Source organism: Dryas octopetala, chromosome 6 (genome assembly GCF_963921425.1).
Source record: "Dryas octopetala chromosome 6, drDryOcto1.1, whole genome shotgun sequence".
Taxonomy (NCBI): domain Eukaryota; kingdom Viridiplantae; phylum Streptophyta; class Magnoliopsida; order Rosales; family Rosaceae; genus Dryas; species Dryas octopetala.
The window spans coordinates 8,269,751-8,288,582 of NC_141371.1; the positions used below are offsets into that span (position 1 = coordinate 8,269,751).

The 18,832-nt window shown below is 34.3% G+C and overlaps 2 protein-coding genes across 2 annotated transcripts; one reads left to right on the forward strand and one right to left on the reverse strand.

Annotated features, from left to right (window-relative positions):
* The first annotated feature begins 8,913 nt into the window (after positions 1–8,913).
* On the forward strand, positions 8,914–9,540 carry HRD (Integrase-type DNA-binding superfamily protein). Its single transcript, XM_086247481.1, has one exon. The coding sequence runs from the start codon at positions 8,914–8,916 to the stop codon at positions 9,538–9,540; it is 627 nt and encodes a 208-aa protein (XP_086103607.1).
* A 7,255-nt stretch (positions 9,541–16,795) lies between these two features.
* LOC147281981 (transmembrane protein, putative (DUF247)) lies at positions 16,796–18,577 on the reverse strand. Its single transcript, XM_086248464.1, has 2 exons — positions 17,140–18,577; positions 16,796–16,917 (listed from the first exon to the last, which is right to left on the reverse strand). The coding sequence occupies exon 1, from the start codon at positions 18,496–18,498 to the stop codon at positions 17,161–17,163; it is 1,338 nt and encodes a 445-aa protein (XP_086104590.1). The 5' UTR covers positions 18,499–18,577; the 3' UTR covers positions 16,796–16,917; positions 17,140–17,160.
* Between the last annotated feature and the right edge of the window lie 255 nt (positions 18,578–18,832).

Here is an 18,832-nt window from a genome sequence, read left to right on the forward strand (position 1 = left end):
CAGATAGGGGAGGGGAGACAGACACAAATTAAGGCACTGATTAAAGGACCCCTTTGGCCCTTTTACTTTTCTTCTTGATTCTTTGGGGCTTAGCATAGCATAAGATTATCCAACCTGTGAGTCCAATCCCAAAAACGAGTTGATCCCTAAAGCATGAAAGTTCTTCTCCTTTTCCTCTTTTCATTTTGCTTTTTGGAAGAGATTTGATTACTAACATCGATTTCAATCTATAAAACTATGTCAACTATATATTATCTTTTGGTATCTATATGACGTCTGCACCATTCAAAATGTTGAGCATGAAATTTGAATTGAGGATTCAAAAGTGTACCCATTACCCATTAGTCACTTACCCAGACCAAAAACTTCGGATGGTATGGTCCTAGCTAGTTGTAGGGTTGTAGCCTTGTAATTGTAGGGAGTCCTAATTCACTTAGCCTTAGTCACATCACTCAACAGAATTTGTAGGCCTTAACTGCATAGTGAATGGATGGCTTGAGTTGAGGCAAATTGTTTAGATAAATAAAATTATTATTAGAATGATGTCGGTCCTTCTTGTGGTTCTAAACTGACATCACCAGTACAACATTGGTTTCAGTAAGGAACCATCAAAATTTTGAATTGAACATTCCTTTCTGAATAAATACATCATCCTAATCCCTAGCTAAGAAATGGAGAAGATTAATGGCATGTAACCCTAATATGTTGCTGGCAGGATGAATTCATTCTTAAGACAATACCACAACACGTCTAAAATTGGTACAAAATTATTAGAATTTATAGTGCAAAAACAAATTATTTCACGAATCAAATTACATCGAATATGAATGATTCAATTACAATAAGAAAACTCAATTTAATTTATATTACAAGAAGTTTTCTCTATTTTTGATCTCGTATCATGAATCTTGATAGAGTTAGAGGCTTGTTTTTTTGAATTGATTTTGCTAATAATATTATCAAATGCACTTTTAGTTTATGGAGAAGTATGAGTAATATGTTTAGTTTATAAATAAGCGGGTTCAATTCTTGTATTAAGTTCATAATTCGTGAGATATCTATCAATTTGAGCACAATATAGTTAACAGACATGTAGAATTACTATATATTATTTATCTTTCAACACAATTATATAAATATATAGATGGGGCAAAATTGGACTACTACTCAATACGAATTTGATATGGCACCACATAATACAACTTGATTAGCACCTCTAATCTAAACCAAATGGTAGCAACTTTAGTTTGTAAGTAGCTCTAGAAAGTGTTGGATGAAGTTCATGTCACGATTATTACTACAAATGATGTAGTGGGCATATGTTACATCATGTCTATTAGTACTATCAAAATTCAAACACCATCTAATTAAGAATAGCATGCCAACTATATGGCATACAAAAGGCAGGTGTCGACCTCAGATTGGAGCAGCCATTGTACGAAGAATCCATGGCAGATATTAGCAGACTGTAAAGCTACTTCATCCAATGAAATCATCTCCCATGATCAAAACTGCAGCTGCTCAATGTGGTCTTTACCGTGTGAGAAGAAATCTACTTCACCAAAATCAAATGTGGGTCAATTTAATTAATTTTATGATGGGACCCCAATGGATTATAATGAAAGCTGTTGATAGGGATTTGTTGAATAATTACAGCAAGAAAAAGAATAATTAGTGTGACATGAAAAAAGGGGTTATTAGGGAAGGTCATTGGTGTAGGAAGAGCCAAGAGGAAGGTTAGTCAAAGATGGGTTTAATTGCTGGCCAGAAAACATGAGGTAGAGAGCAGGGTTTACCAAACCAAGGCCTACAAGGCCTTAGCTTTTTGGTTGATGCGTGGCTAAAAGTTGTCTTATTGGTATATGGGAGTGAGTTGTCACCCTATAAAAGCTTAATCATGAAAATAAGAAAGTTGGAGGCTTTGATTTAAGTATTAATTAAAGGGGTATCTCTTTAATGGCAAAAGTATCTTTGTTTTGAATCATGAAATCTCATCCAATTATATAGAAAGCTTTGAGAGGCAGCAGATGGTTTCTAATTTTTGTGTGTGATTAGCAAACCCTTGCCTATCACGGGCTAACACCCTAAGCTTTGTGATTTTCGATCACAAAAAGCATTATTGCTCGAAGACCTACTGCTTATTCAAATTTTGACTTGCACTTCAAAATTTTACATTTAGACATGTATAATTGGGAAAAAATTTTAAACTTAACATCTACTTTGGGGTAAATTTTAATTTAAGACACCAGTTTAAGTTTGTTTTAATGTAGGACACATATTTAGGATTTGTGTTAGTTTGAGACAATTCGTTAACTCTATTAACTTTTTCGTCCAAATAAAGGATAATTGGTCATTTTATATTTTTAAAACAACTAAAAACTAAAAACTAAAAAAGAAAAAAAGCAAAAAAGTTACTACTAAAAAACTAAAAAGATTAATACTAAAAATATTTCAAACTAATTTTTTTAGAATTACAAAAGATTAAAACTAAACAACATTAAAACTGAAAATATTAAAATTGAAATAAAAAAATAAAAAAAAAGATAAAAAAAAAAACAAAAAGAATTAAACTCTCTCTTTCTCTCCTTTCTCTCTCTCTCTCTCTCTCTCTCTCTCTCTCTCTCGGATGGTGACTCAAACGGCGGCGACACCAGCTCACTAGAAGTCGTCGGGGCTGGGTGGAGGGGCTTTCGAAGGAGCGGGGCAAGCTGGGTTGAGGTGATGGGGGGTGGTCGGGGAGGGGCTAAGTTGGGTTGGGGGGAGAAAGGCAAGGGTGGTTCTGGATGGGGAAGAAAAAAGTGGGCGGGGGGGCTGGTGCTGGGTGGGGGGTGCGACGGGGCTGGGGGGAAGGGGTGCGAACCGAGTTGGGGCTTAGTTGAATGGGGTGCGACGTTGCTGAGTTGGGTGGTCGGGTAGGCTGGAGGCGGAAAGGGGAGAAATGAAGAGAGAGAGAGAGAAAAAAAAAAAAAAAAAAGGGGAGCTTGGGGTCGAGTTAGCAGGTAAGGCCTCCGCCGACGGGTAAGCTGTCGTCGATAATAGGTCGTAGGTTGGGGCGGTGTGGGTTAGTTGGTGCAATCGAAGATCTGCTGCATCTTTTCTTTTTGTCTTTTTTGCTTTTTTTGTTATTAGATTTAATCTATTTTAAATTAATTTTTAGTTTTAAACTTTTTATTTTTCCTCCAAAAAAAAAGTTTTGATTTTTTTAGGTAGTAACCTTTGTTTTTTAGTTTTTAGTTATTTTTTTCTTTAATTTTTATTTGTTTCACAAATATGAAATAACCAAATTATCTCTTTTTGGACGGAAAAGTTAATGAAGTTGACAGATTGTCCCAAATTAACACAAATCCTAAATATGTGTTCCATACTAACACAAACTCAAACTGGTGTTGTAAACTAAGATTGACCCCAAAGTAGGTGTCCTATTTGAAAATTTTTCTCTGTATAATTTTACAATATAACAATATGTCTGGTATCTAAAAAGAGACCAAACTTTACATACTATAACTTAAGAGTCTGAGACACATTACGTCATGAGGCTAATTTTGCATTATAGTTTAATGATTTGAACTGATTTTTTTTTTTTTTTCAAAGTATTCATTCAAAAATCATCATAGAAAATTAAACAAATAAAAAACTATTAAGACATCTTAATAGACGAACAATTTGTTTGTGAGCAAATCTGAGCTAGTTTTAAATTGAGGTCAAAAAAGAAAGGGAAAGTTCTAACTCTGGCCTTTGCAAGTTGTTGGGTGTATGGACTATGGAGACCACAGGATGAAAACAAGTGCATATGCGTACCAAGCCCTGCACAGACAAATAAAGGTATAGGGCTTATCTCGTAGGGCCTCCAGATCGGCCCATTTTAGGAGTTGTCTTGGCCTTGGTGTGTTTTTCTTACCCCCAAAATCAGCCGGAGGCAATATGCTCGTGCTGGATCCATCATTGTTACCAGGGCCCAACTCTTGCATGGACTGTAGTTGGTATTGCTATGGGTGCGCCGAATGACTAGCAAGTAGAAGTACTGTTGTTTTTTTTTTTTTGGGGGGCTTATTAGTCCTTTTTGGGGTAAATTACCTCTCAAACTTAAAATTTAGCTAATTCAACCCTCAAACTTTTAAAAGTAGGTTAATGTGGCTCATTCTGTCAATTTTTTAACATTTCATCCATATTTTCGTCTAAATACAAGTCACGTGCTATGCGCGCGTGAGAGTAAAATAGTCAATTCATATCTAAGGAGGCCTCTGGAAAGAGGGGAGGGGGTGTTGCAACAGGTGAGGGTGGGGGCTGGGTTTTTTTATTTTTGGTTCTTATTTTTTTGGGATTTTTAGTTTTAAGCCCAAAGTAGAATGACTATTAGATTTATCTCAAAGGTTTTTTGTTTTCGATTTAGGACCATTTCTTAATTTTGTATGTCTACTTTACCCTTAAGGTAAATAATGGAAATCAATTAAGAATCTATAAATTTAGGCATTTATTACTTTTAATTTTGAATTTTTAAATTTTTTATTCCCTAATATTTTATGACGCACCTATATTTAATTCCAAATACACAATTATCATAAGTACGTTAAACACCAAATATATACGTAATTTACCTACTATATAAATTAAAAAAAAAAGAACAAGTAAGCCTTCAAAATTTCAGAGAATAAAAAGGTAATAAAGTCAACACAAATATGAATCTATTCCTAAGGTATATAATCACAATCTTTTTACATAGTCGTACAATGCAACAATACACCAGAAAGAAAAAAAAAACATAGTTATATTAATTTCATTAATTACCTAATCTATAGGTAACAAAGTCTTTACTTGTGTAACGTCCCCGTATACAAACTCACCCAATCTCCAACCTTAAACCAATATTGTTCTTTCCCAACCTCCCGATAAGGTATAAAAATTAATTGACAAAAAATTTCATAACAACATTTCATCAAGTATCTAAAGAACATCACCTAACACACTTCAAATAGTCATCTAAACTCTATACTCAACTCCACTAAAAATCCAACCTCCTCATGAGGTGTGTATATAAACCAAGGTATCCCCACCAAAAATAGGTATATAAACTCAAAAGTACAAAATATCATCACCTCTAACTTTGGTAAAAAAGGATAGAAGAATAAGAAATCTCTAAATCAGGTCAAATAAATAAGAAGATACATTTAGCTCAAGTAAAGAAAAGGATGAAAGAAGGAGAAAATACATGCATTTTGCTCATGTTAAAATTAAAAAAGGTAAGAATAAGAAGAGACGTAAAGATGTAGAAAATTATATCGGCCTCTAATTAAATCAGGACAAAAAAAAAAAGGACGAAAGATGAAACAAGAAGAAATAATTAGAAGACCATTGAAGAAGAATGATGACAATTTTATTTACCTTGTTATCAGAAGTTCTGAGAAAAATATATAAACATGCAGATGCATATATCTTTGAAAAATGATGACACACAACCATTATGTAAGAACATTAAAAATTCAAAATTACAACTTGAAATGGAAAAAATTTAATTGTCATAATCATAATTGTTAATTGACAATTGCTTAAAATATGGTATTCATTAATTCAACCTTAAAAGTTACCATTTAAAAACATAAGGACAATATAAGGCTGTTAAGTAATATGGTGACTTATCAAAACCTATAGAAGGAAAGTAATTCAACATGATATCAATCAAAATGAGTTTAAATTGAAAGTGAAAAACCCTTAGATTTTACCCAAAGTCATGTATACCTTTTGAGTTTATTTCTAATTTTTTGTTTTTTTGTTTTCCAATTTTTTCAATTTTATTTTTCACATTAAAGCCATTTTACCCCAATTTTGGACATGAATTATACTTTTTATCTTGATGCGCATGAGACGTGACATGTGTTTGGAGGGAAATATGGATGAAATATTAAGAAATTGATAGAATGGGCCACATTGACCTAATTTAAAAAATTTGAGGATGCAAATTAATCAAATTTTTAGTTTGGGTGGCAATTTGAATTGTCCTAACACCTGGATCATAGTTGAGAAATAAAAATGGCCATTAAATGTTTTTTTATTTGTTTGTTCGTTTGAATAATTTTGTAAAAGATTAAAAATTGTGATTTCATTTTTATTTTCAAAGGAGAGTGGGATGAGCTTTTTAGTGGGTGGTTACAATGTCTATGTTCTAATACACCATCAGTACGTCAAAAACAAACAATCGAGTCATTTGATTCAACACTACCGTTTAATATCAAATTTGAAAATGCAAATCGTTATCCCAAATGGGTTTAAAAATCTGTGTAAGTACGTACGGAATGTCGACTGAAAAATGTTTATATAGGACTTGCATAATTCAAAGCTGCTCAACTTATTATGAGAATTTTTTTTTTTAACTGATATATCGTTATGTGGTATAATTAATTCAACGCGTAAGGGTATTATTGGATGACATGTGATCTCTCTTAGGGTATAATATTAGGGATCGACTAATATTAATAACATCTACCCATATTATAAAATATGTACTTGTTGAACCACGTAACAGTGTATCGGTTATACTGAAAAATTTCTCTCTTATTACAATACTTTATAGACCAAGTCCTTGAAGAGGCCCAAAATAACCTTATCTAATAAATTTATTCTTAATTTTCTGCGGCAATGTCTCTCTCAGAGTGTGACATTCTGATTCATGACATTGAGATATATAGTCTGCTCTCTAATATTGGTGGGGGGCACAACCCACAAAACACTCTCCAATATGTCCACACAAACTAACCGCGCGTAGATCCATTAATTACGATTACATACAATCTTTGTTCACTACTACGTACTATTCTATTGAATTTGAGGCACTATATCTATATATGAAATTTGGTCTAGTGGTATAATATTATGATGACCTAGGTTTGTACGGATAGAGGAGGCAAACATTTTTTAAAATGTCATCCCACTTGTATATATTCCTCAAATGCCTACTCATCCTTAGTTTTTTTTTAATTCTTAATTGGAAAAATTGTACAATATACGTACACCTGCATGTCTCACAATAATTCTTTTATATACAAATTAATCACATAATCAATAAGTTATTATATATAAGATGCACGTAATAAATTAGCTAGTGTAAAATGGAGATTGTATACATTTATTATTGTATGAAAGAATTTCTTCTTTTCTTTTTTTTTTTGCCACTGAAAGAATTTCTTATTCAATTGAGCGAAGAAGCCGATACATTCGACATGATCTCTCACTATATAGAATTCTATATACACCTTGATTAGTAGGCACATAAGGATATATCGTTTACATTGGCATCTCATGCAAATATAAGTAGTAAGCTTTTGAAAGGTATTGGACTTTCAATTCTGCCTCTCCACTTTTAATCTCTCAATGCAACACTTTTATTTTCTTAATATTGTAAATAATATATTAAGTTATGCGTGCGATAGCTAGAAGTTGGTTGCCTGCAGATGCAAGTTGGTGAAAAAGGCTACCTTAGTTGGTCAAGAAGATTAATGATTACTTGATGCACTTAAATCGCTTCTTAGTGCTACAAATGTTTTCTTTTCTGGTAATTACTTCTTAGTGTGCTACAATTAGTGAGAGCTAATTAATTAGGTATGCGCGCAGAGAGTCTTGTAAAGGCTTGGTTGCACTGGTGTGTTATTACAATGAAAACCTACTTAGATTAATTCAAATGATCTTATTTTTATTCAAACATCCCAATTTAATTTGTTCAGAATGATAATATATGCTCTCACAAAAGTTGGGAAAAAAAGTAAAGACTCTTGGCATTTTCCATATACTATTAGTGAGGAAAGGGAAGGAAATTAATAAAACTATATGTACATATAAAAAATTAAGCATTTGCAGCTGTGATTTTCTTTAGTTAATTTTATACATTTCGACAAGTGAGGAGGCATTTCCCTTACCTTGTGATACATATTATATATGCCTACGATTATGAAGCAGACAAGGTTTATAGACGTACGATTTCACCGATGTGGTGTGTCACGTGACGTATAATTTACATAAAAATATGAAGTTGAAGAGTAATACTATTTAGACAATCTTGTGGATGCATCTCTTTAATAGAGGTGAGATTCACCTGTGTAGATTTTACATAAGTACATAGGTAGATCTCATTTCTATTAGAGAGAGACAGTGTACAAGATAATCAGTTAAGATCGTCCCAATAAGATTACTTGAAGATGAATAAAGGTGTTGGCAAATCAAAGAGAATGTAAGCTAAGGACCCATCTTGGGATGTAATATAGAGCTGGATATGTCTTACATACTTTGGCTATACTTTCTATGGATGAATCATGTATATTCTATTTGTTTTTTTCTACTTTTATATACTAGGCTTACTAGCTAGCCAAGTTGCATATATGAGTGATAGGTTTCTCACATCAATCGCAGAGAGTGGAAGCTCTACTACGTACACTAATTAGTCACTAACCATCCCACATCTCACATCTATACTTGCCAATATTGCTTAATTAATTGGATGGGATTATCAGATTGAAAATTAAAGATACTGAACCCCTCATTAAATCTTTGTTAGAAGATACTGGAAAAAGTGATGATGATGATGATGCATAGTGCTCATAACATTAATCACTGTTCTCTTGGCGTTTGAGGGGCAGTTCCAATTTCTACAAAAACGCAGTCCTACCCAGATCATGTCCAATACCAAATTAAGCAGCTGGCTTACAACCCAACACTCTCCACACCGCAGTTCAGCAACAACTGGTTTGCACTTTCTGCTCTCAAACTCTTCACCTAGCTTGAAAATCAGACCCTTCTCGAATCTCCACAACTGAAATTCAGATATTCCATCCACCATAAATGGCATCTCTCATCAACCTCCAACCGCCATTCCATTCTTGTAGTCCTCTCGCCATACTAATTGGTTACTTTTCTTGTAGCATACACAGCATGCACGCCTCAAAATATGGCATGTCGAGCAGCAATGATGGCTCGTCCACTGCTCCGGGGCGTCACCCAACCTACCGTGGTGTGAGGCGCCGGAGCAGTGGAAAATGGGTGTCCGAAATCCGCGAACCCAAAAAGCCCAACAGAATCTGGCTAGGAACATTTCCCACTCCGGAAATGGCTGCGGTTGCTTATGATGTTGCAGCTCTGGCTCTTAAGGGTCAGGATGCTGAGCTCAACTTCCCCAACTCGGCGCCTTCGCTGCCTGTGCCAGCCTCTACTTCCCCACGTGACATTCAGGCTGCTGCAAACTCTGCTGCCTCTGCTATAGGGGCGGCTGCCGCGGCCATGGGAGTAGCAAATTATGATGCTTCTTCTTCTTCAAGGAATGATCAAGTGGGTCATGATGTTCAGGCTCATAAAACAGTAGATCAGCCTGACAGACCTTTGCTCAATCATCATGACTACTTTGTTGATGAGGATCTCATCTTTGACATGCCTAGTATTCTAGTGAATATGGCCGAGGGAATGCTTCTTAGCCCTCCTCGCTTGGACTTAGCTTGTGATGATGATGCTATTGCTGCTGCTGAATATCAACCTGGGGATCAAAACCTTTGGAAATTTACTTAATTAAATCATCCAAAAATAAAATAACCCAAAATCGGTAGATGACACCATACCAAAATCGGTATGTGGTGTTTTATCTATTAGACTTAATGTGCGGGATTTTTAATATTAACTATTAAGAGTTGCTGTACTAGCTTGTTGCACCTTTTCATTTCCATCATATATGTTTCTTGGGTTGCAAAATGTGCAATGGAAGGAGCAAGTGTTTGATAAAATTTTCTGAGCTAACTTATTGAGTTGGTCTAATCAGACAATGAAATATATCATATATGTATCTCATCCACCCTCCAATGTTTGGTAAATAGAAAAATCTCACCTCCAGATCATGTGGTTTTTTTCTCTTATTCTGCAGAGCTAACAAGCTTAATTATCAACAGCTTAAGATCTTAAACTATGCAGCAGATTTCTTTGGAAAGAATCAACTAAGCTACGATTATGGACTCGAACACCCCAATAAAATATGGGCAATGACAAATTCAGGGGCATGATGCAGAGCCTTGCACAAGATACATAGATGATGCATGATTGCCACAATATTTCACTGAAAATTAATCACAAACAGGTAGCTAGCATGCATGTATATATAGCTTGCCCTATATCTCTGTCCTAGAACTTTGCAAGAGCTTGAAGCAGATAAAACCCACCATGAAATTCTGCATCACAGCATTAAAATGAAAGAAAGATGATTCTAGAATTGCCTAGAAGCCAAGGGTTCATTCATTCATGGTTCAGTTTAATTCCCTCAGGTTTCAGAGCAGATAACTATAGTTTGGTTAAGAAAACCAAGCAAAGTTGAGAGATTTAGTCAATAAATAATCAAGATATTACTTGATTTATCAAATGTTTGATATAAATCAAATTAATAATGTTGTCTCTTCTATATTATCAGAATATCAATCAAAATCACATATTTTAATGAATGATTTTGATTGGTAAAACTAAGAAACAACATTATCTTTCTCTATATAATTAAATGTAATATATATATATATATATATTCTCTGTTTTTCTTTGGTTGAATATATATATATATATATAGATATATTCTTCAAACCATGTAATATACATCCAATTTTAGCATTACTTTCTTGCTATAAAGGGATATTGTTGAGATGGAGTTCCATAAAAGCTTATGGGCACCTTACTCTTTGTTGACATGTCATTCTCAAATGGTTGAGCTCCTCAGACGTGGCACTCGAATAGTGGGAGGAGATACTTGAGAATGTCAAAGATGGATGCTGACCCTTCACCCTCCTTTGGTTATCGGGACCTACAAATTAAGTGATCATGCAACGATCCTACTATCCTAGCTAGCTTGCTCTTGGTGGGCTGCTTGAACTATTACAAAATACAACTTAATTAGAGGAAAGCCGGCCCTAAGATTGTGGAACTTAAGATCAACCATAAAAATTAGATCATCAATTCTTCATGTATATATGTTATTTGAGCATAACATAGTAAGCAAGTATATAACAAATCTATACAATTTTTGAGGATTTTAATATTCGGAGCTCGAATTGATCCCCTGCTCCACTACCCTTAAGGCCATCTTGACTTAGAGATAATTTTCTTGTTATGTTCTCTTTCTTGACTTGCATACATGCATTGATATATATATTTTTTTTTTTAAATGGACATAATTGATATATATCACACACATCACATTACTACTTGCATATATTCTAGTAACTTTCAACTACTAATGTGGTCCTAATTAAACACAACAAAGCAGGCTTATACTCTAGCTGTAGGGCAAAACTCCACATATTATAGTGGACAAAGTCAAGGCAAGTGATACTTAACTATTAAGCACGTGGTTTAGGCACCAGAAAATTAGGTTCTAATTGTCACCTTAATTAATTTATTGACTGTGCATGCTTAATTTATTAATAATGTTATCCTTTTCCTATTCAAGCCTACATCTGACATGAGCTTCCCTATCTCCACTATCTATACAAAGGCTGCTTAATGGTTGATTACTATAAGTTACAATAAGAAGATGGTGAGATTATAAATTATACTTGATCAGAATGTATTGCTGATTCACAACCATCATTTGCTTCCAATGCTGGATTGTGCTATGGTGCATGCAGTCACTGCATAGTATAGGGGCAGATGTGGGCCATTGGATTAACGAATTCCTCATTTTTTTTTTTATCTTAGAATATAATTTTATGAATCGTTGGATCTTGCATCTCATACAGACGCTGAACAGTAGCCGGTCTCTCCAATGCCATCCCTTCTTTACTTTTGTGTCATAAGTCACAACAGCAACAACAACAACAAGAAGAGTAACAGATTTTCACTGCTTACTTGATTAATGATATATAGTACGAATATATCTGGACATATATCACAAGCATTATCCATGGGCTTGGAGGCCTTGTCAGGCCACAGTTTCAAGTGGTAAATTTGGTGGTGGGTGCAGACAGATTTGAACATTAGGGTGCCAATAACTTCTGTTACCACTTAAATTTAGCAATGAAAAGACTGGTGGGTGCCAAATAGCGTAGTGTTAACTTGGGCTTACTCTTTATTTTTATTTTTAATTAATTCATATAATGGATTGGGCCGGTCCTTATAGATGATATTGTTGGGCTTGCAAGGCCCCATGTTATTTGTATGAGTTAATTACATTTGCACCTCTTGAGGTTTATCGTCTTTTCACATACACCCTTTGGAATTTTTAAAACTGTTGCATATAACCCCCTATAGTGAGACGAAAAATAATGAAAAATTATGCAAAAAGACATGCTAAGGGGTTAAAATAGCCTAATAAGATTACTCGAGGTGTAAGGCGCAACCTCAATACAAAGATTTTCTTTTTTGTTTATTTATTTTTTTCTCTTGTAGGGGGGTTATATGCAATAGTTTTAAAACCTCAGGGGTGTATGTGTAATTTTTGAAATCTCAGGGGGTGTATGTGAAAAGACGATAAACTTCAGAGAATGTAAGTGTAATTAACTCTTATTTGTATAGACGTACTCTATAGCTTAGTTTGTCTTGGAGTGTCTCACTGACTTTCATTTCACCCCTATTTTATGAAAAAATTATTGGTTGTATACGATACACCGTTATGTGATATAACAAATTCAACGTATAAGAGTATTATTGGACGGTATATTTATATTAGTAAAGTATAATAACATTCACTTATATTATGACACATTGAATGGTTACACCACGTGGCAGCGTATCGGATATACAAAATAATTTCTCCATTTTATGCATATTATATCCAAAGCTCCACTTTGAGTAAAAAAAAAAGAGAGAAAAGCAAATAAAAATGTAACAATTAACAAAGCCAACACAAATATAGACAAACTTACTCCAAAGGTATATAAACTAAATCAGTATATGTACCAATACAAGAAGAAGAAGAATAAGATACCTCTAAAGCATTTTGGAAAAAAAAAAATCTTTATATCAAGTAAAAAAAATGAAAGAAAGAATAAGAAAAAAGAATAAGACACCTCTGCCCCAGGTTGACAAAGATTGAAAACTAACCTACTCCTAAGATATATAAACACAAATCATAATATGTACCAATATATATATATATAAGAAGAAAGGTAAAAAAAAAAAAAAAAAGAGAATACACCTCTAACTCAGTTTAAAAAAGAGATGGAAGAAAAAAGAAGAATAATAAAATACCTATGGCTTAGGTTGAAAATTAAAGATTGAAAAAAAAAATGATATATCTTTGATGAAGAAATTACAGATTCAGTTCAGTTATTTTATACCTAGCACAATCTTTTTTAAGTTTTGTTTTGGTTCACTAATTGTTTCACTTGTTCAATAAAGGTCCATATTTATTTTTTCAAATTTGGCATGCCTTTTATCCTATCAAATCTCACTCAAATTCAACAAACATATACTTGTTTTAAAGCTATGCATTTCTTGTTTACAACCATATAAACATCATTCAAATTGGAGTTCTAAAATTCAAGATAATTGACCTCAAAGTAGGGTACCCGAAACTGCCAATTTTTCAAACTTCACCCAATCTCAATTCTCTTAGATTATAATACTTCAAATTTGTTTTTATGACTAAAAGATGATGAAATATAACTTATATTCTTCAATTATAATTGAAAAGTTAAACACAACTCAAAAGATTTAAAGTCACAGATTTGGACTTTAATTGAAGAAAACACAATTCAATAGATATAAAGTCACAGATTTGGACCTTTATTGAACAAATGAAATAATTAGTGGACCAAAACCGAACTTAAAAAAGATCGTGGACCAAAATTGAACTAGCTAAATATAAAATAAGTTAACCAAATTTGTAATTTTCTCTATCTTTATAGGTTGAAAAAAGAAGAATAATAATATATCTCTAACTTAGGTTGAAAAGAAGAAGAATAATAATAATAATATATCTCTAACTTAGGTTGAAGAAAGAAGGACAATGATGAAGAATATAAAAAATAAAAAAATAGATCAATGTGCAGAATAAGAAGAATATAGAAGAAGAAGAAGAAGAAGATCGAAGAATATCCTACTTACTTATTCTACTTAGTAGTAAATTCGTTGGCAATATGTCTACGCTGGTTCAAATCCAGCTTGGCCGAATAATTTGCCGATCCACCATGAAATGATCTAATGAAATAATATAACCCATTTGTTGTTCTCCAAAAATGCCCGATCCCCCAATTCCCAATATGGAAGAGAAAAATTATTTTCTGATATATCTATACCACTATTTATTTACTCTATTTTTACAACAAATTCCGATCTTGCTAATGATCTAGATTCATATCAGGATCTGTAAATATAAAGTAAAGTTTAAGGAAAAGAGTAAATACAAAAAACGTTTTTCATTGAAAGAGTGATTATTAAAGATGGAATTTGTTGATATTTATAAGTTTATAACGATGTACACTAGAAACATAGGTTCCAAATTGAAAAAAAAGTCCTATTTAGTTCATTGAAACATGTATGCTTCAATAATCCGTTCTTTTTTACACTCAAGGCTTAATGCAAATGAAATATAATTATCTTGCTTTTGGAAGTTTCCGAATATCGACTATCAACGTTAATGCACTATCAAGAAAATTCATACACATAAAAAACACGACACACATCCACAATACTAAAATTTTTAATTAAAAAACTAAAATGGTAAAAATCGATTGTCATAATCATAATTACTAATTTTCAGTTGCTTAAATTATGGTATTATTTGTGTATCATTAAAGTTGTCATTTGAATACACCCATAGACAATATAGGAATGCTAAATAATAAAGTTAAACAAAATGTAAAAGGAAAGTAATCCAATATGACATCATTTAATGAGTTTAGATTGAAAATGAAAAATCCTTGAATTACATCCAAACATAATACATATGACATTTGGGTGTATATCTAAATATCCATAAAAAGTACTTACTCCAACGTCCAAAGTTGGAGTTGAAAGTCTGTTTCTCCCATTGCTTCCTCGATCGATCAGTACCAAAAGAATTAAGTAAAAATTGAAGATTAATTACATTGAATTTGAAAAAAAATAGTTAATAAATTTGTAACACCATCATAAGTATTCATCTCTTTTGAACTTCCTCCTTGACAACCTCTCCCAAATCCACAGTTCGAATCTTGAAGCGCTCGAGCTTTTGCAATAACTCCCCCACTGGTCCTTGAGTGCCGCGCGTAGTAGTAGTAGTAGCAGTACATTTTTGTACAGTGACCGGAGCTCTTTTTGCTGCTAATATTTTTTCACGAAGCTCAGAGATGAACCCAACTAACCCATCAAGACCTTCCCTATCTTCCTCTTCATCTGTTAATGGTGGTGACATGGTTGGTGGTGCCACATGAACATCAACAACAGGGTCATATATGCTGAATGGCCTGGTGGGCTGAGGCAATGATATTGGTAATTGTTCTGATGATGAGGACATTGAAGCACTCATCTCACCGTCTCTGTTTACTGGTCTTGCGGGTTGAGGAAATTGATCATACAGTTGGCATGGACATGTATCTGAACTCATTCTTTGTACACCTGAAGATTTAATTTATAGCAGCTCTGAACCAAAATGATTGTACTGAATCTTGATTGATTGCTAAAACTAGATAGAGGGTTTGAAGCAAATCTATTTGGTGCTTTTGTTTTGTAGGAGACTGGGTAGAGAGGGCAAGCAAATGGTTTGAGAATCATTGATTTGCATGCTCTGGTATATATAAGGACTGGAGAGATGTGACAAATTCTGGTTGAAACAATCAACATTCAGATAATGCACGCACTTTGAAAAGCAGCCAATTCAATATAAGGAATGTACCATGACGAGTGTTGCTGAAAAATCAAGAATTCAAACTTTGAAGAGCAAGTCAACCTTTCAGCCCACATTCCCACAAGACAATTTTGGTTTAGTCGTTGATTGTGTCAACACTCTTCTTCTTATCTTTTAAAAAAAATATCTCCAGGCTGGTGTTCAAGTCTATGAGATGCACAAACATAAAAATCAATTATTAGATTAGATAACCTAACGTGCTGACACAAACAAATAAATTGGGAAAATGGGAACTGCCTAATTTGACATTTCCATGGGGTAATATTGACCAATTTACTTGCCAAATGAATATGGAAATTACAGGCTGCTCATCTTTTTACCTACAAATGATGTTTTTATGTAAAAAGTAAATTACTAGTTGATACTAAATTTGCGCAAAATTTTTATACATCAAGTTTTGTAAAGAGCATTATTCAAGCATGGCAACCAAAAGTACATGCCTCTTTAATTTTAAAAATAAAAACATATTTTCACTTTCTAAGTAATCTCTTCCTGCCAATCAAAAAATTATTTTGTGTGACAATTATACTGTGTGACATACCAAATAAACTTTGTTTCACAACTACTTTTTTTTTATTATTTTTTGATTTGGAGGAGGGGGATCGAACTTGGATGCAGAGTGTGCAATTTCACGATCCTTTTCAACTGAACAACTGCTACTTCACAACTATCTTACTTAACAGTTATTTATTCTCACAAGAATACCAAACTAATCCTAAGCCATAATCAAGCATCATCTTTGCCAGCAAATCAGATTACATTTCCATTAATTGTGGATCATGTTTTTTATTGCTTAATCGACTCTTTAAACTTAGCTTTTAGACTTGTATATTTAAATTTGTACGCAGCAATACAAATATTGAAGGATTATACACACTGGAATTATTTCTTATAATAACTTCTCCAATCAATCTCCCTATCTTTTTTCTTCTCATTTTCTCCTTTTTTTTTTCCACCTAGTCTTCTTTCCGTCCTTGTTTTGTCCCAAAACAGAGCATCAAGCTCATCCTTGCCTTGTAGAAAATGGATGTTCAATGCTTACAGTCGCATTATCATGCACTCCAGGAATTTAGCATTGAGGCAATCCACTAGAAAAACAAAACAAAAATTGAATTTAATCAATAATCCATAGACCTCAACAATCTTCGATCACTCGGTGGTTAACATTTTAATAAAGCACTTATGATGTTCTGAACCGTCAGATTTTAACTTCGCTTGAACTTTCATCCAACGACTTAGAACACGATAAGTGCTACATCGAAATAATAACCGGGTGCGTTATCAGTTATCACTCTATAAAATGTATTTACACATGAAACAAAATCTTGATTTCAAGGTTGATAATAACTGAGAACAGAGTACAAGGTCTGCAACAAGGTGAGTATGAGCAAAATCAAAGCAGCAAAGGCAGATATGAAGGACCAAGGAGTGTCAAAGTAAGTGTACTTGAAGCTAGCCCATTGAACATGCCAACTATTCCTGTAATAGTCATGCACATCATTGAACAATTTCGACAGATAACACCTATCCATGTCAAAAGCCACATCCTTCCCCAAATTGTTGATGAAGTGAGCCACCTCCCCATCGTTCCCAAAGCAATTTTCCATGATGTTACGGTCACAAAGATACTCAACATCCTTGTAAGTGTTGACAAGGCAATCGAGCAGAGTGGCGTAAGTGGTAATGTGCTTGGAGCATGACTTGTGGCACTGCTCGTAGGCCACGCAGTTGAGCAAGAAAGAGCTCATGAAATCGTCGATTGTTATGTTGGGCATTTCAAGCACTCCGCGCTTGAATTTGATCACCAAGAAACTCTCGGCCTTGCTCGCCTTGAGCTTGATTCCGGCGTGGCGGAGCTTGGACACACAATGAATGACTTGGGTTGGGATGCTGCTGCTGGTGTTTGGGTCATCGTGGCCTGGTGGGATCAAACTTGATCGAACCAAATCAAGCAAATGCATAGCTTCGAGGTTGTGGTACTTTTCTATGACATGGTCGGGTCTTTGCATATTGTGGTTGAAGAATTGTAAGGCCAGAAGGGACAACGATTTGCCAGAAGATTTATCCTCCGGCGTGCTTGAGAGGTTGTACAAATGCTCGAGAACAAAAAATGGGATTTGATTTTCAAGACGAAGAAAATCTCTGACTATAAATGGGATTATCCAGACCATAGTGACAAGAGGGTCATCTTGCTCGAAACGAACCAAATGGCCATATTTTCGAAACAATTCGATTATGAAGCAACCATCAAGAACCATCATTTCCAAAAATTCATCAGTATTGAGACTGATTGTTTCAGAGTAACACTCTCTGGCTTTAGCTTCTAATGGCTCTATGGCTTTGAGATAGTAATCGACTCCGAAGCCTTGTGTTCTTGATAGCATAGAACCCAGATACCGCCACTTGTGCTCTTCGATCATCTTTAGGCGCGGCTGGCCACGGTGGTAGGGGCCTATGGAGACGATGTGGGGTTGGTACGACTTGCCATTGATCTCGAGTAGGCTATGTGGGACTCTGAAAATGCAACAGGAAGCTTTGCCTGCGGCATTGCTTAGCAGCCTTGGTGGGTCTGAGATCTTCTGGTACATGGAGGCCAAGCGATCCCTGTTCACCTCCCAGATCCTGATGACGTGGTTGTTGCCTTCTTCTTGTGGTGGATCGGTGCCCATCTCAGGTGGAGTGTTGTAGATGATGAACAATTGGGGTTCTGAAATTGGAGTTGACTGTCTGTTGTGATGAAAGATCAAGAAAGTTGTTGGGAAACTTGATAACATAAAAAAAGGTCAAAGTTGCTCAACAGACCCCCCCCCCCCCCCCCCCTCTATTAAAACTTAGTTCTAATTTAGATTATTTCTAATTTAGATTATTTAATTTTCAATTGAAATGAGCATACACTTGAAATGATCCACCTAAAAAGATGCTCATTAATCACTTCATCTAAATTTTTTAAATGCTTCCAAATTTCAAGAAAAATCTTTCAATTTCCTTAACAAAATAGTGTTT